The sequence below is a fragment of the Taudactylus pleione genome, unplaced genomic scaffold (genome assembly GCF_031769625.1).
Source record: "Taudactylus pleione unplaced genomic scaffold, aTauple2 ptg000495l, whole genome shotgun sequence".
NCBI classification, from domain to species: Eukaryota; Metazoa; Chordata; class Amphibia; order Anura; family Myobatrachidae; genus Taudactylus; species Taudactylus pleione.
The window spans coordinates 1,800,284-1,821,944 of NW_028284897.1; the positions used below are offsets into that span (position 1 = coordinate 1,800,284).

The 21,661-nt window shown below is 46.5% G+C and overlaps 1 protein-coding gene across 1 annotated transcript in view; it reads right to left on the reverse strand.

The window, feature by feature from the left end:
• Positions 1-5,148: 5,148 nt before the first annotated feature.
• LOC148502512 (uncharacterized) overlaps positions 5,149-21,661 on the reverse strand; it is a 62,967-nt gene continuing 46,454 nt past the window's right edge. Inside the window, exons 6-11 of the mRNA XM_088449792.1 lie at positions 12,140-12,226; positions 10,977-11,168; positions 10,137-10,215; positions 9,385-9,482; positions 8,665-9,241; positions 5,149-6,832 (exon numbers count right to left, since the gene is read on the reverse strand). Of these exons, the coding sequence (XP_088305918.1) occupies positions 5,574-6,832; positions 8,665-9,241; positions 9,385-9,482; positions 10,137-10,215; positions 10,977-11,168; positions 12,140-12,226 (2,292 nt within the window). The 3' untranslated portion in view covers positions 5,149-5,573. The remainder of the gene's footprint in view (positions 6,833-8,664; positions 9,242-9,384; positions 9,483-10,136; positions 10,216-10,976; positions 11,169-12,139; positions 12,227-21,661) is intronic.

The window sequence follows — 21,661 nt, forward strand, 5'->3', positions numbered from 1 at the left end:
TTATAACCTCTGGGACGACACCATTCAAAGAAGGTGTGCCACACTCTATAATCCTCGCAGAAGCAGGCTTGCGAGCTCTAAGCATGATGTTTACCACCGAGCTGGAAAAACCCCTGGAACTCAAGAAGGTAGTCTCAAGAGCCAAGCCGTCAAAGACAGATGACTCAGGTCTGGGTAGAGACAAGGACCTTGAGACAACAAGTCCAGATGTTGTGGCAACAGCATCGGAGTGTCTATTGATAGACTCTGAAGATCTGCGTATCAGTGACGTCTGGGCCATGCTGGTGCCACCAGCATCAGCATACCTTCTTGCTTGAACTTCCGGATCACCAGAGGCAGACGGGAGAATGGAGGGAACAAATACGTGAACTGGAAGGTCCATTTGACCGACAGAGTGTCTACCAGCAGAGCCTCCACGTCTCTTGTCCTGGAGCCGTACCATGGCAGCATGTGGTTGAGCCGAGATGCCATTAGATCTACTTCGGGAAGACCCCACTTGTTCACCAGAAGCTGAAATACTTCCTGGTGAAGTGACCACTCCCCTGGGTGTACGTCGTGATGGCTTAGGAAGTCCGCTTCCCAGTTTAGTACTCCCGGGATAAACACCGCCGATATGGCTGGTATATTACCTCCGCCCAAGTCAGGATGCGGGACACCTCTATCAGTGCCGCCCAGCTTTGAGTGCCTCCTTGGCGGTTTATATAGGCCACTGTGGTGGCCTTGTCTGACTGGACTTGCACAGGATTTCCATGAAGTATGAGCCTTGCTTGTTGAAGAGCCCTTAGAACCACCCTGAGTTCCAATATGATTATTGGAAGTACTGACTCCTCTATTGACCACCTTCCCTGGAAGAGGTGTGAACCTGTCACTGCACCCCAACCCCGGGGACAGGCGTCCGTTGTAAGAAGGATCCATTCCAGAATCCAAAAGGGATGGCCCTTGGTAAGGTGACTTGTGAGCAGCCACCAAGTTAGAGACAGACATACCTCCAGAGACGGTACCAATGTCTGTGTTCTTATCTGGCATGGAGATCCATCCCATCTGGAAAGGATCAGAGTCTGTAGAGGCCGGGAATGAAACCATCATGTTGAAGGTCGACACCATGGAGCCCAGTAACTGCATTGCAGAGTGCATCGACACCCGGTGACTGTTCAGACAGCTGCGAAACCGCTGCTGCAATGTGGTTATCTTGTCCCTAGTTAAGAAAATCCACTGTTGTTGAGAATCCAACAATGTCCCCAGATGTAACATCCTCTGTGAGGGCGTCAGTGAAGACATCTTCCAGTTGATCAACCAACCGTGGCTCTGTAACTCTGTTATTGTCAGCTGTAGATGCTGAAGAAGCAATTCCGAGACCTGGCTAGCAATAACAGGTTGTCCAGGCAGGGTAAAAGACGGACCCCCTGCAGCCACAGTCGGGCCGCCATTACCGCCATAAGTTTGGTGAACACTCTGGGTGCCGTGGACAGTTCAAACGGCAGGGCCTGAAACGAAGTGTTGATGTAACACTGCGAACCTGAGGTACTTCTGGTCAGCCGCAGCTATCAGGACGTGCATGTAGGCATCCTGTATGTCCAGAGACACCATAACATCCCCAGGTACCATAGCCAGTATAATTGACCGCAGGGATTCCATTTTGAACCGAGGCACTCAGAGAAATTTGTTTAGGGACTTGAAATTTAGGATAGGCCTGTATGTACCATTCAGTTTTGGAAACAAAAATAGAGTGGGATAATACCCCATTCCCCTCTGGGGAGTAGGTACCGTAACTATAACTCCCTGTAGAAGCATAGATCGAATAACGTTCTTCAGTTCCAATGCCTTTTCCTGATCCATCTGATGTCCCATAAGGCAGAATTGATGAGGAGGCCTGTATTGAAAGGAAAGGGCGTACCCATAGCGACGTCGCTTTTTGATCCTTCGCTGTCGGCTCTTCCTATCATTGTGAAGCAGAATTCACCAAGCGTTGGATGGTTCACCCACTAATAGGGAACGTGAGCTGGGTTTAGACCGTCGTGAGACAGGTTAGTTTTACCCTACTGATGAGGTGTTGTCGCCATAGTAATCCTGCTACTTCCCTTACCCATGTGCCTGTCGTTGTATGACACCAACACTGGGTGAACTGAAGTCGGCCTCCCATCTTCGGGTCCCCCAAGGAGAGGCCCGTCCTGTCAGGCTGAGGGTTTGGCATCGGGCTTGGCAGCTGGACGCCTAGCACTCCAAGCCTCTTCTTGGGCTTTGTGACTTTCTTAGTTCCAGACGGTCTGGGAAAGGACTGACCCTTGGCCTTACTCTGAGGATGGAAGGTCCGAAAGGACTGAGGGCCTGATTCAGAGCCGGACGCTCTGAAAGAGCGCTCGCTCTGAATCAGGGCCGTCCTTGTTTTTCAGAGCGGCCTCCTGGCCGCTCGCATAGCCGTCCGGTCAGCGCTACAAACGCGGTGCAGTCTGTGTCACAGTGACACAGACTGCACCGGCCCGCGGGCACATGGCACCCTGCCCCCCGGCCCAGCCCGCCACTGCACTACCACATGTATCTTCTTTACCTATTACAGGAAATATACCACTAGTTACACCACTCTAACCGCAATGTGTTTTAGTGGTACATCTATTACTGCTGAACAGACCTAAATACAGAGAATTACATGTCTTATCCTGCACATCCCATCATTATAGGCTGGTCTCCTATCAGTTATTCATGTCATCCTGGTATTGTGTTACCTACACATGTGGGGAATATGGGTAACAGACCTAAATACAGAGAGAATTACATGTCTTATCCTGCACATTCTAGCATTGTAGGCTGGTCTCCTCTATCAGTTATTCATGTCATCCTGGTATTCTGTTACCTACACATCAGGGGAATACAGGTAACAGACCTAAATACAGAGATAATTACATGTCTTATCCTGTACATCCCATCATTGTAGGCTGGTCTCCATCAGTTATTCATGTCATCCTGGTATTGTGTTACCTACACATGTGGGGAATACGGGTAACAGACCTAAATACAGAGAGAATTACATGTCTTATCCTGCACATTCCATCATTGTAGGCTGGTCTCCTCCATCAGTTATTCATGTCATCCTGGTATTGTGTTACCTACACATGTGGGGAATACGGGTAACAGACATAAATACAGAGAGAATTACATGTCTTATCCTGCACATTCCATCATTGTAGGCTGGTCTCCTCCATCAGTTATTCATGTCATCCTGGTATTGTGTTACCTACACATCAGGGGAATACAGGTAACAGACCTAAATACAGAGAATTACATGTCTTATCCTGCACATTCCAGCACTGTAGGCTGGTCTCCTCTATCAGTTATTCATGTCATCCTAGTATTGTGTTACCTACACATATGGGGAATACGGGTAACAGACCTAAATACAGAGAGAATTACATGTCCTATCCTGTACATCCCATCATTGTAGGCTGGTCTCCTCCATCAGTTATTCATGTCATCCTGGTATTGTGTTACCTACACATTTGGGAATACGGGTAACAGACTCCGCACACAAGTCATGTAACCCCTATTTGTACAGAAAGAGTTGCAGTTATGGCCCCATATACAGGTCCAGCTGACCAGGCTGACTACACCAACATCTAAGCACAGGACTCAATCTTTATCATGGGTGGCCAACCAGTCGGAGGCAAAGAGCCAAAAAATATATGTAGTCAACCGAAAGAGCTGATAGCATACGCGCGTGTCCTAGCTGACACAAGGCCACGACCCACTTTTGTGCACACGCCTTTGGTATGACATTGCAGGAGCATGACCTTGTGTCACACCACCCTTTTTAGTCACGCTGGGGGCAAGCCCAGGACATTGAATATACACATTTTACATAATCTTCCCAATATACATTTTCACTGCTAGAGTGAAAGAAAAAGCCAGAGCAATATAGAAAACATTGAAATAGACACATTCACATAAACAAGGCAGATCCACATAAATCACACATCCACACAAAATACACAGAAACAAGCCAGATCCACATAAACATATTGAAATCCAGAACCACATAAAATACTTTGAGAATGCCAGTGCCCATTATGCTGTGCCCCCCTGTAGCTCTGCACATTATGCAATGCCCCCAGTAGTTGTGGTCATTAAGCAATGCCCCCATTATGCAATGTCCCCTGTAGCTGTGTCCATTCTGCAATGCCGCTTGTAGCTGTGCCCCTTCTGCAATGCCCCTGTAGCTGTGCCCATTCTGCAATGCCGCTTGTAGCTGTGCCCCTTCTGCAATGCCCCTGTAGCTGTGCCCATTATGCAATGCCCTCTGTAGTTGTGCCCCTTCTGCAATGCCCCCTGTAGCTGTGCCCATTAAGCAATGCCCCCATTAGTTGTGGCCCTTATGCAATGCACCATTTGGAGCTGGCCCATTAAGCAATGCCTGCAGCTATTGTGCCCCTTCTGCATTGACCCTTGTAGCAGTGCCCATTAAGCAATGCCGCCTCTAGCTGTGCCCCTCCTGCAATATCCCTGTAGTCGTGCCCCTAAGGAAGTGCCCCCAGCACTAGCTACCCCTCCCAGCACACACCCCTATGAAGAAACTTCCTTTCATGCTGGCACCGCTCCAAGCCATCAGGGCTCCCGACTCCCGCCGTCACTGCTGCTTCCGCCGCCTGCTGGATCTAACTGGATCCAGCAGACGCGTGGGCTCCTCACATCGCGGGTGACATCATGACGCCACCTGTGCATTGCATTACTGGTAACGCTGGCCTCTGAAGCGATCAGAGGCTTCTTCAGTCTCCGATGGCTTCAGAGACCAGTATTCTCAGTAATAATGGGGGTCTGCCCAGCTGCATTAAAAGCTCAAAATAGCCTCATGCGGCTCGAGAGCCGCAGGTTGGCCACCCCTGATCCATAGTATCACTGAGCCCTTGTGGGAACAAGGTATGTAATGTAAACACCCATAATGCCTCTTTAGCACATAAGTACCTGAGCCTGTCTGCGCCCCTGCTTGTCCTCCTCACATGCTGCACCCCTACATGTGACAGGTCTTCAGGACCACAGCTGTGATTGGTAGCAAAGTGCTGCGACACACTGTGCGGCTGGTGACCCTTTACCATGTTCATCTGTGTTCCCTGAATCGAGCTTTCAGGGAGTGAATGGTACATCCAGCATATTGTATGACACAAAGGCTTTTATTATATACATTAATATACACAGCTATTACAGTATATAGTATCGATGCAGTACCTAATATACATTAGTTGCATCAATCGGCCATAGTGTAAATATTCAGCAGCTATTCAATATCCAAAGCATATAAATGTGATATAGGTGAATAAAATGAGAGCATAGACCACACTGCGATCAGTCACCAGGAGCGTCTGCAGGTCACATATACAGAGCTGATAACACTGTAACTGTATATGATGGTAGCGCAATAAATGCCAATTGGTAGGAACTATTGGGGTCCCATGAGGCTGTAGAAACTCCAACTAGGATGAGTCTCCCCAGATTAGTATTTATTGTGCTCATTATTCAGATGCTATTCATTGTGTTTTCCCTCTACACACCTGGATTGTGCTCTGTGCAGCACTTTGGGTCCATGAATATCAGCTCATTGAAATTGTATTTCTCCTGTGTCTAGTTCTATGATGTCTATGAAGGGCTGATTTCTGATTAAAACATTTCCCACACTCAGAGCATGGAAATGGTTTCTCCCCTGTGTGACATCTCTGATGACTATCAAGATCTGATTTCTGTGCAAAACATTTCCCACACTCAGAACATGGAAATGGTATCTCCCCTGTGTGACTTCTCTGATGACTATCAAGACCTGATTTATATGAAAAACATTTCCCACACTCAGAACATGAAAATGGTTTCTCCCCTGTGTGACTTCTCTGATGACTATCAAGACCTGATTTATATGAAAAACATTTCCCACACTCAGAACATGGAAATGGTTTCTCACCTGTGTGAGTTCTCAGATGTCTAACAAGATCAGATTTTACTGTAAAACCTTTTCCACACTCAGAGCATGGAAATTGCTTCACACTTGTGTGATGTCTCTGATGACTATCAAGACCTGATTTATATGAAAAACATTTCCCACACTCAGAACATGGAAATGGTTTCTCACCTGTGTGACTTCTCTGATGTATAACAAGAGCTGCTTTATATGAAAAACATTTCCCACACTCAGAGCAAGTAAACGGCTTCTCACCAGTGTGTGTAATCTGATGTCTAACACAAAGAGATTTCTGGGTAAAGCATTTCCCACACACAGAGCATTGAAATGGCTTCTCTCCTGTATGAGTTCTCTTATGTGTAACAAGAACAAATTTACGTGTAAAACATTTACGACACTCAGAACATGAAAATGACTTCACACCTGTGTGAGTTCTCTGATGTGTAACAAGATCAGATTTTACTGTAAAACATTTTCCACACTCAGAACATAGAAATGGCTTCTCACCTGTGTGACATCTTTGATGTGCAACAAGATCAGATTTCTGTGTAAAGCATTTTCCACACTCAGAGCATGGAAATGGTTTCTTACCTGTGTGACTTTTCTGATGTCTAACAGAAACTGACCGACATATAGAACTTTTACCAGATTTAGAACAAGATAATATTCTATTACCTATATGAGCTGTACTGTGTGTAGCAAGTTCTGAAATATCAGGAGAAAGTTCCTCATGATTAGAGGGACAAGATGACATATCCGCACTGTGAAGTGCTGGATGTATATTTAGGGTAATTGGAGTCTCTCCTGGACAATCTTGTCTTATGTTCTTATCTTCTATTATAAAATCTGGTGACACGATGAGATCTCCCTGCGAGGTATTCCTGCTTGTGTGTCCATCTACTGGAAACAAATGTATAAGAATAAACAATTTACAATGAGAGCAAATGTTCTTGGATATCACAGTGCTTTCTTAAGCTTAACATGTCTAAGACTGAGCCGATTGTTTTCCCACCATCTAGAGTCCCCTCACCTCCATCGACAACCTCACCACATCCCACAAGTCTGCTGTCTTGGAGATATCCTTAACTCTGCCCTCTGCTTCAATATCCAAATTCAGTCTCAGTCTTGCCACTTCCACCTTCAAAATATCTCCAGGATCAGAGCCCCTCTCACCCTAGAGGTAACGAAGACCCTCATCAACTCACTGTTCATCTCTAAACAGGACTACTGTAACCTCCTCCTATGTGGCCTCCCCAACACCCATCTCTCTCCAATGTAATCTGTCCTCAATGCTGCGGTCCAGCTCATCTTCTCCATACTACTGCTTCTACCTCCCCATCAATACATTCAAGCTCCTTACAATCACCTATAAAGCCACCTTATGTCTCCCCCCTTCATCTCTTTCTACATCTCCCTCCACTCTCTCATCACCTACTTTGCTCTGCCAATGCCTGGCGCCTCTCCGCCCAACTCATTATATCCTCCCACTCCTGCCTCCAAGACTTTGCCTGTGCTGCTCCCCACCACTGGAACTCTCACTCTCTCAGACTCACCACCTCTCTCCAAAGCGTCACATAGACAGTACTATTATAGGTTGAATTATTCATTGTAGACAAGCATTGGTGGAAGGACTGTGCAATAATAAGTGTGTGCTTATAGCTGGTGTGTGTGTATACATGAAGTTTGTTGTGATGTGGGAGTATATGGTTTTATAGTGCAGGGAGGAGACACTGGTCAGATCTCTGGGCTGGTAACACACAGTGACATGATGTGAGGGAGAGAGCAGGAGTATAATAGAGGCTGATGGCTCCTGATGTATGAGATACACCAGAGAGTGTGGGGAGGAGACTGGTCAGTTCTCTGGGCTGGTAACACACAGTGACATGATGTGAGGGAGAGAGCAGGAGTATAATAGAGGCTGATGGCTCCTGATGTATGAGATACACCAGAGAGTGTGGGGAGGAGACTGGTCAGTTCTCTGGGCTGGTAACACACAGTGACATGATGTGAGGGAGAGAGCAGGAGTATAATAGGGGCTGATGGCTCCTGATGTATGAGATACACCAGAGAGTGTGGGGAGGAGACTGGTCAGATCTCTGGGCTGGTAACACACAGTAACATGATGTGAGGGGGAAAGCAGGAGTATAATAGGGGCTGATGGCTCTTGATGTATGAGATACACCAGAGAGTGTGGTGGGGAGGAGACTGGTCAGATCTCAGGGCTGGTAACACACAGTGACATGATGTGAGGGGGAGCAGGAGTATAATAGAGGCTGATGGCTCCTGATGTATGAGATACACCAGAGAGTGTGGGGAGGAGACTGGTCAGTTCTCTGGGCTGGTAACACACAGTGACATGATGTGAGGGAGAGAGCATGAGTATAATAGGGGCTGATGGCTCCTGATGTATGAGATACACCATAGAGTGTGGGGAGGAGACTGGTCAGATCTCTGGGCTGGTAACACACAGTGACATGATGTGAGGGAGAGAGCATGAGTATAATAGGGGCTGATGGCTCCTGATGTATGAGATACACCATAGAGTGTGGGGAGGAGACTGGTCAGATCTCTGGGCTGGTAAAACACAGTGACATGATGTAAGGGGGAGAGCAGGAGTATAATAGGGGCTGATGGCACCTGACTCCCCCACTGTGCAGATACAATTCCCTCATAAGCTTGTACATTGATGTAGTGACTTAGCAAGGAGAATATGTAATGTGTTTATAACTCACCTGTGCTGATATCTGTATGGATTTGTTCCTCCTTACACTGCTGATCACCCCTCACATACGTCTCTTCTTCTCCATCTATATCTTCTGCCTTCATATCAGTCACATACGTCTCTTCTTCTCCCTCTATATCTTCTGCCTTCATATCAGTCACATACGTCCCTTCTTCTCCCTCTATATCTTCTGCCTTCATATCAGTCACATACGTCTCTTCTTCTCCCTCTATATCTTCTGCCTTCATATCAGTCACATACGTCTCTTCTTCTCCCTCTATATCTTCTGCCTTCATATCAGTCACATACGTCTCTTCTTCTCCCTCTATATCTTCTGCCTTCATATCAGTCACATACGTCTCTTCTTCTCCCTCTATATCTTCTGCCATATTATCAGTCACATACGTCTCTTCTTCTCCCTCTATATCTTCTGCCTTCATATCAGTCACATATGTCTCTTCTTCTCCCTCTGTATCACTCACATACGTCTCTTCTTCTCCCTCTATATCTTCTGCCATATTATCAGTCACATGCGTGTCTTCTCCTCCATCTGTCTCTTCTGCCTTAATATCATCAAGATCTTCACTCTAAATGATCCATATAACAATAATGTCTGATTTAATTGAGACTAAACAGTATAATATCAGTGTATAAGACACACACAGCTTATCTATGCATCATGTAGTGACAGTCACTGTGGTATACTGGTGAGACCCTAAATCCCACCTACCTGATGCTCCTGTGGGGTCCTGTGATTCTTCTCTGTACAATCCTGTGAATAATGAGGACAGGGACATCTCTCTGGGGTATTTCTGTTACTGGGTCCATCTGTAGGAGACACACAGTGACTGAGTACATTGTATATATAGATGTGCCCTTACACATCTTTGCTGCAGTCGAGACAAAAAGCCCCTTACGGAGCGCCAAGTCCCATTAGACACAAAGCGCCAGGTGACTTTTTTGCAACTATTTTTGCTGAAAATGCGTCTAAGTCACAATGCGATGTGATCAGCAGATTAATTGACATGCAACATATGTATATCTGTGTGTGACTGAGTCTCTGAATCTCTATACGAAGTGCTACAACCTGGCGAAAGCAGCTTTTTTCATTCCAAGTTCAGCTGTGCATCATATAAAGACATAGGTGCAAACAGATATACAAGTGTCACATATCACATTAATCAGCACAGTCTGCTGGTGCATACTAGTAGCACAGGACCTGTTGGTTCATGCATGCCAGGCAAGTCGCACTGCGTGCTGTTATTTAGGTTAGATTTGAGGACACATCTCTATGAAAGACGCCCAACGTTAGCAGAGTAGCACGGGATCTAAGTGAGCTGCCAGGCAAATCACAATGTGTGGCATATTGAGGACAGATGTATGAGAACACATCTATAAGCGATTATCAGGTGATGTGTCTGTGTATATAGGGGGCCTCCATACCAGCTCTCCCCTGTACAATGAATGACAGTATCGTCTTACCCAGTGATGTGAGGGGCCAGTGATTCTCCATCATCACGTCCTTGTACAGACCCCTGTGTTCCTCTATATACTCCCCCTCCTGCATGGAGACACAGATAAGTGACAACCTGACACCTTATAGGAACCTGACACACACAATGATACAGTCATCACCCAGACACATCCCCTGGTGTTACTGTATAATGTCCCATTCCCAGCAGTCACCACCTAGACACATCCCCTGGTGTTACTGTATAATGTCCCATTCCCAGCAGTCACCTCTCCAGTCATCACCTAGACACATCCCCTGGTGTTATTGTATAATGTCCCATTCCCAGCAGTCACCTCTCCAGTCATCACCCAGACACATCCCCTGGTGTCACTGTATAATGTCCCATTCCCAGCAGTCACCCCTCCAGTCATCACCCAGACACATCCCCTGGTGTTACTGTATAATGTCCCATTCCCAGCAGTCACCCCTCCAGTCATTACCCAGACACATCCCCTGGTGTTACTGTATAATGTCCCATTCCCAGCAGTCACCTCTCCAGTCATCACCCAGACACATCCCCTGGTGTTACTGTATAATGTCCCATTCCCAGCAGTCACCTCTCCAGTCAGCACCCAGACACATCCCCCGGTGTTACTGTATACTGTCCCATTGCCAGCAGTCATCACCCAGACACATCCCCTGGTGTTACTGTATAATGTCCCATTCCCAGCAGTCACCTCTCCAGTCATCACCCAGACACATCCCCTGGTGTTACTGTATAATGTCCCATTCCCAGCAGTCACCTCTCCAGTCATCACCCAGACACATCCCCTGATGTTACTGTATAATGTTCCATTCCCAGCAGTCACCTCTCCTGTCAGCAGATGAATGATCTTGTTGGTGAGTTCCAGGATCTTCTGGTCATTGTGTCTCTCATGTATCAGTGAGTGAGGTGGAGGCACCATGATGGGGCTCTGGGTCCGGCTCAGTCCTACTGACACACGGGGACGGCTGCTGGGTGTCTCACACTCACCGAAAGTCTTCTTCACTACTGTGTAATCCTGTATATTGGGAACATATCAATGAGAAGGTCAATTAAACTCCACCGAAATGAGGCTGTTTATTCAGGTGATCAAATTGCATAATATACAAAAAAAAAAAATCTTATAACAATCTCCCATATATATGAAAATGTGGAGTATATAGTATCTCTTGCACCCCAAAAACTTTTTTGTAAGTGACAGAAAAAGAACAATATATTGATAGCAATGTAATACCAACTCCAGTGAGAACTGTGGGATTAATACTATATCTGAGACCGACTCCCTGCTGCTCGGATATTACTATAGATATAAGTGATGTCACAGTGACACTCCCAGAATCCCTCATCTCCCTGTATCATTACTATAGATATAAGTGATGTCACTGTGACACTCCCAGATCCTCTCACCTCCCCAGTCATGTCCCTGTATTATTACTATAGATATAAGTGATGTCATTGTGACACTCCCAGATCCCCTCACCTCCCCAGTCATGTCCCTGTATTATTACTGTAGATAGAAGTGATGTCACTGTGACACTCCCAGATTCCCTTACCTCCCTAGTGATGTCCCTGTATTATTATTATAGATATGTTATGTCACTGTGACACTCCCAGATCCCCACACCTCCCCAGTCATGTCCCTGTATTATTACTATAGATATAAGTGATGTCACTGTGACACTCCCAGACCCTCTCACCTCCCCAGTCATGTCCCTGTATTATTACTATAGATATAAGTGATGTCACTGTGACACTCCCAGACCCTCTCACCTCCCCAGTCATGTCCCTGTATTATTACTATAGATATAAGTGATGTCACTGTGACACTCTCAGACCCTCTCACCTCTCCAGTCATGTCCCTGTATTATTACTATAGATATAAGTGATGTCACTGTGACACTCCCAGATCCCCTCACCTCCCCTGTCATGTCCCTGTATTATTACTATAGATATAAGTGATGTCACTGTGACACTCCCAGACCCTCTCACCTCCCCAGTCAGCAGGTAGATGATCTCCAGGGTGAGATTTAGTATCCTCTCAGTCATGTGACTCCTGTCCTTGTCCATCTTCATTGATCAAGATCTGACTCCTCACTGCACAGAAATCTAGGAATAAATATAATTATTAGAAGCAATTTCTTACCAGTTATCTATGTAGTGCGCACATATTACACAGTGCTTTACAGGGAATATTTAGTCACATCTGTCCCTGCCCCAGGGGAGCTTACAATCTACATTTCCTACCACATGGACAGCCCATACACACACCAGGGGTATTTATGAAAGAAGCCAACTAACCTACCAGAGCACCTGGAAGAAACCAATGCAAACACAGAAAAACATACAGAATCCACACATACAGGACCTTGGTTGGGAATTGAATTCACAACCCCAGAGCAGAGTAGAAATGCTGTCCACTACACTATCGTGTTGCCTATATAAATGTAATACACTGAGTGACCACTAAGTCCCCTCATTCCCAGAGCCATAATGTCTAGGTCAGTGTTTCTTAGACGTTCCTCTGACCCAGCTTCATAGGGCTGCTCAGTGACCACCACACGTCATTGCTGGAGGTTACACCAATGGTCCTCTTGTGGCCAATAGTCCTGGACCTCCACAACACATACTTGATGCAATTTGCCCGAGGAAGCGGAACTGATCCATGTATTGGGGGTTACACTGACACTCCTGGGTGCCCCCCTCTATTAGTGACTTGGTAACCATGGTTGGTCTGAGCTTTCCTTGGTGAGAGGTTAATAGCTCCCTCCCTAGATATGATGATGTTGCCCCCCAGTGTTCCAGTATTGGGGGCAGAGTACTGGATGACTAGTTATTGTGGACATCTTGTATGTAGATGCCCTCCCCCTCTGGGTGAGTGTTTTGTAGGGACCCGTCAAAAAGGTTACTGTGGGGCCACAAAGCTCTAGTTACACCCATGGTACTGAGAAACCTATTCCGAGAGCTGGCGGAGATGGAATTAGTAACCCAACACCTGTTCTCAAGCAGATAGAACTACTGCTCCAATACCTATTCCAGCAGCTGGAATGAACGGCTCGGCAACTTAGAGCCCTATTCCGGCACCCAGAATGGATGGCTGAGGCACTGGGAGACCTAATTGGGGCAGCTTGAAGGGATGGACAAGGTTCTTGTAGCCCTATTCTGGCATCTAGAATTGCTGGCTAACTACTCAGACCTCCAGTCTGGCAGCCCAAACACCTGGCTAACATACTCAGAGCTCCCTCCGCCATGGTTGGTTAAGGGTATCAGAGCTGTAATCCAGCACCGGGAACGGATTACTAATGCACGTAAAACTCCATTCTCCAGAATAGATGGCAAACATACTCTAGCTCTGTTTGAGCACCCAGAAAGGCAGGCTAACATACTGGAGCTCCATACTGGCACCTCTTCCTGTTTATCGATGTCAGCTGCATATCACTTAGTCCCACTTGCAGGCCACCAATACAAAGGGGTGCAAGTGGGTTCATAGAGATAAAAAGGGGGTGAGAACGCTCCGAGGTATATAAAGGCACGTGTGGCCTCTCGGCTGGCATATAGCGGCATAAGGGGGCTTTCAGGCATATGAAGGGGTGCGACTGTCCGCTGAGACTTATAAAAGGGCACAATGGGGCTCTAAGTCATATAAAAGAGCACGAGGGGCCTTTATAGCATATAAAGTGCTGTTTTTGCCCATAAAATGAAAAGGTGGTAACCCAACCCACAGATCTGGTCACAATGTGCAGTGATAGAGAAGGCACGGTAGTGGTGAGGGTGCATGTATCCCCACCGTGTATGCAGATTGTGCCAAGGAGCAGAGCTGTCTCTGTGCAGGGCTCCCAGGCTCCACTCTGCCCTGAGCAGCTTCATACGAGGAGGCTGTAATTTCTGCCTGTCACACTAGGGATGGACCCTGACATCTAATGTTTACTCACCATCAATGTTTGTTTTTATGGTAGTGGTTTTTACCATTCGATGGCGGCCTTCGATTGTTTGTCACCATCGGGTGGTAATCATTCAATGGTGTTCCTATGGTGGCTTTTTTTAATTGCTAATAGCTATGACTCCCCTGGCTCCTTGTCTGCTGCCTGCATCAGGGAATCTTCATGGGTTTATCCTGGGTATGTAGTGTACCCTACAGTTCCCGCCGCATAACGCAGGGACAGCCATTAGAATGTAAGCTCTGACGAGCAGGGCCCTCATCCCTCTTGTGCTTCTCTTTACTTATACTTCTCACTCCCCACTAGAGCACCTAACATGCCTTGTTGTGTATCTGAGTACTCTGATCACTAATGCAGCAATGTGTATAACCCTTGTCCTGCATTGTATTGTACAGTAAGTCACTGGTTTCTTGTTCCCTTATTTATGTCCCTTCATTTATATACAAAGACTGAATCCGCACATTAGAGAGTACAGTATTATGTTGTTACTCCAGACCCCAATCCCACCCCCTGCCTACCAAGCTGCAGTTATTATTGTGTATGTACATATCATATAAATAGTTTTACCATTGAATTCTTTTGATGCGATGGTTAGTTACCTTCACATCGAAAGTTTCAAACATTTGATGGTTGGCTTCCGATGTCCAGTCCCAAGTCCCCAAATGAGGATGTGCACTGAGAGTTATACAGAGGCAGGGGGCGCTGCAGTGAGCTGAGCCGTTCAGGAGAATTCCATATATTTACAAAATCCTGCTGACCCATTTTATAATCCCTATCCCTACGCATCAGAGCAACCAGTTACCAAGCAAGGTCTGCGTCACCTGTATTATAACAGCAACGGGGTCTGCGCCACCTGCATTATAGTAACAACGGGGTCTGTGCCACCTGTATTATAGTAACAACGGGGTCTGCACCACCTGTATTATAGTAACAACGGGGTCTGCGCCACCTGTATTATAGTAACTACGGGGTCTGTGCCATCTGTATTATAGTAACAACGGGGTCTGCGCCACCTGTATTATAGTAACAGGGTCTGCGCCACCTGTATTATAGTAACAACGGGGTCTGTGCCACCTGTATTATAGTAACAACGGGGTCTGCACCACCTGTATTATAGGAACAACGGGGTCTGCGCCACCTGTGATATGGCAACAACGGGGTCTGTGCCATCTGTATTATAGTAACAACGGGGTCTGCGCCAACTGTATTATAGTAACAAAGGGGTCTGTGTCACCTTTATTATAGTAACAACTGAGTCTGCGCCTCCTGTATTATAGTAACAACGGAGTCTGCGCCACCTGTATTATAGTAACAACGGGGTCTGCGCCACCTGTATTATAGTAACAACTGAGTCTGCGCCACCTGTATTATAGTAACAACGGAGTCTGCCCCACCTGTATTATAGTAACAACGGGGTCTGCGCCACCTGTATTATAGTAACAACAGAGTCTGCGCCACCTGTATTATAGTAACAACGGAGTCTGCGCCACCTGTATTATAGTAATAACGGAGTCTGCGCCACCTGTATTATAGTAATAACGGAGTCTGCACCACCTTTATTATAGTAACAACTGAGTCTGCACCACCTGTATTATAGTAACATCGGGGTCTGCACCACCTGTATTAGAGTAACAACGGGGTCTGCGCCACCTGTGATATGGCAACAACGGGGTCTGCACCACCTGTATAATAGTAACAACGGAGTCTGCACCATCTGTATTATAGAAGCAATGGAGTCTGCACCACCTGTATTATAGTAACATCAGGGTCTGTGCCACCTGTATTAGAGTAACAATGGGGTCTGCGCCACCTGTGATATGGCAACAACGGGGTCTGCACCACCTGTATAATAGTAACAACGGAGTCTGCACCACCTGTATTATAGAAGCAATGGGGTCTGCGCCACCTGTATTATAACAACAACTGAGTCTGCGCCATCTGTATTATAGTAACAACGGGGTCTGCACCACCTGTATTATAGTAACAACAGAGTCTGCACCACCTGTATATTAGTAACAACAGAGTCTGCGCCACCTGTATTATAGTAACAACAGGGTCTGCGCCACCTGTATTATAGTAACAACTGAGTCTGCGCCACCTGTATTATAGTAACAACGGGGTCTGCGCCACCTTTATTATAGTAACAACTGAGTCTGCACCACCTGTATTATAGTAACAACGGAGTCTGCACCACCTGTATTATAGTAACAACGGAGTCTGCACCACCTGCATTATAGTAACTGAGTCTGCGCCACCTGTATTATAGTAACAACTGAGTCTGCGCCACCTGTATTATAGTAACAACGGGGTCTGCGCCACCTGTATTATAGTAACTGAGTCTGCGCCACCTGTATTATAGTAACAACTGAGTCTGCGCCACCTGTATTATAGTAACAACGGGGTCTGCGCCACCTGTATTATAGTAACTGAGTCTGCGCCACCTGTATTATAGTAACAACTGAGTCTGCGCCACCTGTATTATAGTAACAACTGAGTCTGCGCCACCTGTATTATAGTAACAACAGAGTCTGCGCCACCTGTATTATAGTAACAACTGGGTCTGCGCCACCTGTATTATAGTAACAACTGAGTCTGCGCCACCTGTATTATAGTAACAACGGTGTCTGCACCACCTGTATATTAGTAACAACAGAGTCTGCGCCACCTGTATTATAGTAACAACTGGGTCTGCGCCACCTGTATTATAGTAACAACTGAGTCTGCGCCACCTGTATTATAGTAACAACGGTGTCTGCACCACCTGTATTATAGTAACAACGGAGTCTGCACCACCTGTATTATAGTAACAACGGAGTCTGCACCACCTGCATTATAGTAACTGAGTCTGCGCCACCTGTATTATAGTAACAACTGAGTCTGCGCCACCTGTATTATAGTAACAACGGGGTCTGCGCCACCTGTATTATAGTAACTGAGTCTGCGCCACCTGTATTATAGTAACAACTGAGTCTGCGCCACCTGTATTATAGTAACAACGGGGTCTGCGCCACCTGTATTATAGTAACTGAGTCTGCGCCACCTGTATTATAGTAACAACTGAGTCTGCGCCACCTGTATTATAGTAACAACTGAGTCTGCGCCACCTGTATTATAGTAACAACAGAGTCTGTGCCACCTGTATTATAGTAACAACTGGGTCTGCGCCACCTGTATTATAGTAACAACTGAGTCTGCGCCACCTGTATTATAGTAACAACGGTGTCTGCACCACCTGTATATTAGTAACAACAGAGTCTGCGCCACCTGTATTATAGTAACAACTGGGTCTGCGCCACCTGTATTATAGTAACAACTGAGTCTGCGCCACCTGTATTATAGTAACAACGGTGTCTGCACCACCTGTATATTAGTAACAACAGAGTCTGCGCCACCTGTATTATAGTAACAACGGGGTCTGCGCCACCGTCTGCGCCACCTGTATTATAGTAACAACTGAGGCTGCGCCACCTGAATTATACAAATAGGAGACTTGAGTGCAACCCTCCTGCACAATGACAATGCAGCACCAGAGTCAGCTCCATCTGTACTACAGTAAAGTGACACAAGAGTCTGCTCAGCCTATAGAATAATAACATAATTACCTCCTGCCAAACACAACAATTGCTGCTTCCTGTATCTGCAGTCGTTGGGAATGATAGAAAGACTGTATGGGCGTGTAACGTCACTTCCGCCCTCACTCTACGTCACTTCCAGGGAACAAACACTGAAGGGGATCTATAGTCACCTGTTGTTCTTCATGAAGTGATTTGGGCCTCGGGAAAATGGCCGCCGCCTCCGTCTCTTTTGCACACTGGGGACACTTGCTGTAGCTGTACATAGAGTCCTGCTCTAGTGCCCGGAGCTCCTCCCCCTTACTCCAGCAGCAGCATCAGCGTCACATGACCGGCTGCCGTGTGATCCTGTTCTAGCGGCGGCTCCTGCTGTATCCCTGGTAATGTCATCTACTATTATTATACAGGGGGAGCAGCCTGTGGTGTCCTGTTATTACTATTATTATACAGGGGGAGCAGCCTGTGGTGTCCTGTTATTACTATTATTATACAGGGAGAGCAGCCTGTAGTGTCCTGTTATTACTATTATTATACAGGGGAGCAGCCTGTGGTGTCCTGTTATTACTATTATTATACAGGAGGAGCAGCCTGTGGTGTCCTGTTATTACTATTATTATACAGGGGGAGCAGCCTGTGGTGTCCTGTTATTATTATTATTATACATGGGGAGCAGCCTGTGGTGTCCTGTTACTATTATTATACAGGGGGAGCAGCCTGTGGTGTCCTGTTATTACTTTTATTATACAGGGGGAGCAGCCTGTGGTGTCCTGTTATTACTATTATTATACAGGGGGAGCAGCCTGTAGTGTCCTGTTATAACTATTTTTATACAGGGGGAGCAGCCTCTAGTGTCCTGTTACTATTATTATATGGGGGAGCAGCTTGTGGTGTCCTGCTATTACTATTATTATACAGGGGGAGCAGCCTGTGGTGTCCTGTTATTACTATTATTATACAAGGGGAGCAGCCTGTGGTGTCCTGTTATTACTATTATTATACAGGGGGAGCAGCCTGTAGTGTCCTGTTATTACTATTATTATACAGGGGGAGCAGCCTGTGGTGTCCTGTTATTACTATTATTATACAGGGGGAGCAGCCTGTGGTGTCCTGTTACTTTTATTATACAGGGGGAGCAGCCTGTGGTGTCCTGTTATTACTATTATTATACAGGGGGAGCAGCCTGTAGTGTCCTGTTATTACTATTTTTATACAGGGGGAGCAGCCTGTGGTGTCCTGTTATTACTATTATTATACAGGGGGAGCAGCCTGTGGTGTCCTGTTACTATTATTATACAGGGGGAGCAGCCTGTGGTGTCCTGTTATTACTATTATTATACAGGGGGAGCAGCCTGTAGTGTCCTGTTATTACTATTTTTATACAGGGGGGTGCAGCCTGTGGTGTCCTGTTATTACTATTCTACAGGAGAAGCAGCCTGTAGTGTCCTGTTATTACTATTATTATACAGGAGGAGCAGCCTGTAGTGTCCTGTTATTACTATTATTATACAGGGGGAGCAGCCTGTGGTGTCCTGTTATTACTACTATTATACAGGGGGAGCAGCCTGTGGTGTCCTGTTATTACTATTATTATACAGGGGGAGCAGCCTGTGGTGTCCTGTTACTATTATTATACAGGGGGAGCAGCCTGTGGTGTCCTGTTACTATTATTATACAGGGGGAGCAGCCTGTGGTGTCCTATTATTATTATTATTATACAAGGGAGCAGCCTGTGGTGTCTTGTTGGTATTATTATACAGGGGGAGCAGCCTGTGGTGTCCTATTATTATACAAGGGAGCAGCCTGTGGTGTCTTGTTGGTATTATTATTATCATCAACAACAAGACACCACAGGCTGCTCCCCTGTATAATAATAATAATAATAACTGGACACCACAGGCTGCTCCCCTGTGTAATAATAATAATAACTGGACACCACAGGCTGGTCCCCTGTATAATAATAATAACAGGACACCACAGGCTGCTCCCCCTGTATAATAATAACAGGACACCACATGTATATTTGGGAAATAGTCTGTGTCCCGACAGTCAGAACCCTGATGCGCCCTATACCGTCTGCAGGATCCGGTTGGGTCAAAATGCCGACAACTTCAAACGGTGAGTGTTAGGGTTAGGCTGCAGGAGTGGAGGGTTTGGGTCCTGGAGTGGAGATTTCTGTGTATAAAGGGCACATCAGCAGCTGTAATTCACCAAGATCTTATTGGGGTGAACGGTGATAATGTCATGGTAACAGGTTTGGGGTTGGTGCCTTTGATAACAGCAGGACATATATTCTAGATGAGCAGCCAAGCACGTCCACTCAGCCAATCACATGTATGACTTGTTACTGCGCTACCATTGGGAGGTACTGGACCATCCTCCCTACAGCCCTGACCTGGTACTTAGGGGTTTATTTACTGAGCAGTGTTAGGAGACAGAGTGAAAAGTGATAAGAAAGTGATAAGGTGCCAGCCAATCAGCTCCCAACTGTCATCTCACAGGCTGTTTGAAAAATGACAGTTGGGAGCTGATTGGCTGGTACCTTATCACTTTCTTATCACTTTTCACTCTGTCTCCTAACACTGCTCAGTAAATAGACCCCTAAGTCATTTCCATCTCTTTGGACCATGGAAGAAGTACCTGGGTGGAAGGTGATTCACAGCCGATGGTGAAATTCAGCATCCATCATGTCCTGGCTTCAGGCCTTGAACAAATGCTTAGACAAGAACGGGGACTATATGGATAAATAATCTGTACTAAGGCCATACCATTTATTATACGTATATGTAGAAGGTGACTACATTTACACAATGAGAGGTCTTGTTACTTTATGTATTGAACCACCCTCCTATATACCAGATGATACATAACAGGAGCTGGGGAAGGATGTGTGAGAAGGACACAGACAGGCCATGTAACAAAGGGCAGCACTCCCTGAGCTGAGACTGTCTGTCAGGGTGTCTTGTTATCCTGAGCAATAGAGACTCTCTCAGAGACAGCCAGTGGCTGTGACAGTCCCCAGATCCTCAGAGTGTCACTGATTATCCCCCAGGACATGTCTCACCCCACCCTACGCTGCACACACACGGCCGGCAGGCTGGTCACACATGTAACATACATCTGAGGTGCGGTCATTTGTCATTTCATCATTTGTGCAGAGTGACTGATGGGATTCTGTATTGTGTAACCCTTTGTGTGTCCCCTGGGCTGCCTGCTGTCCTATCCCTGTGCTATTAACCTCTTCTGTTCCCTTCCCCCTCCCCTGTGTTACTGACACCTCTGTACAGCTGTTATACCCCCTGTTGTGCACTGACATGACTGGGGAGGTGAGGGGATCTGGGAGTGTATGCAGTGATATTTTGTGTCTCTCGCAATACACAGGATTACACAATAGTGAAGAAGACATCCGGTGAGTGTGAGATACCCAGCAGCCGTCCCTTTGTGTCAGAAAGACTGAGCAGGACCCAGAGACCCATCACGGTGCCTCCACCTCACTCACTGATACATGAGAGACACAATGACCAGAAGATCCTGGAACTCACCAACAAGATCATTCAGCTGCTGACTGGACAGGTGACTGCTGGGAATGGGACATTATACAGTAACACCAGGGGTTGTGTCTGGGTGATAACTGGAGAGGTGACTGCTGGGAATGGGACATTATACAGTAACACCAGGGGATGTGTCTGGGTGATGACTGGAGAGGTGACTGCTGGGAATAGGACATTATACAGTAACACCAGGGGATGTGTCTGGGTGATGACTGGAGAGGTGACTGCTGGGAATGGGACATTATACAGTAACACCAGGGGATGTGTCTGGGTGATGACTGGAGAGGTGACTGCTGGGAATGGGACATTATACAGTAACACCAGTGGATGTGTCTGGGTGATGACTGGAGAGGTGACTGCTGGGAATGGGACATTATACAGTAACACCAGGGGATGTGTCTGGGTGATGACTGGAGAGGTGACTGCTGGGAATGGGACATTATACAGTAACACCAG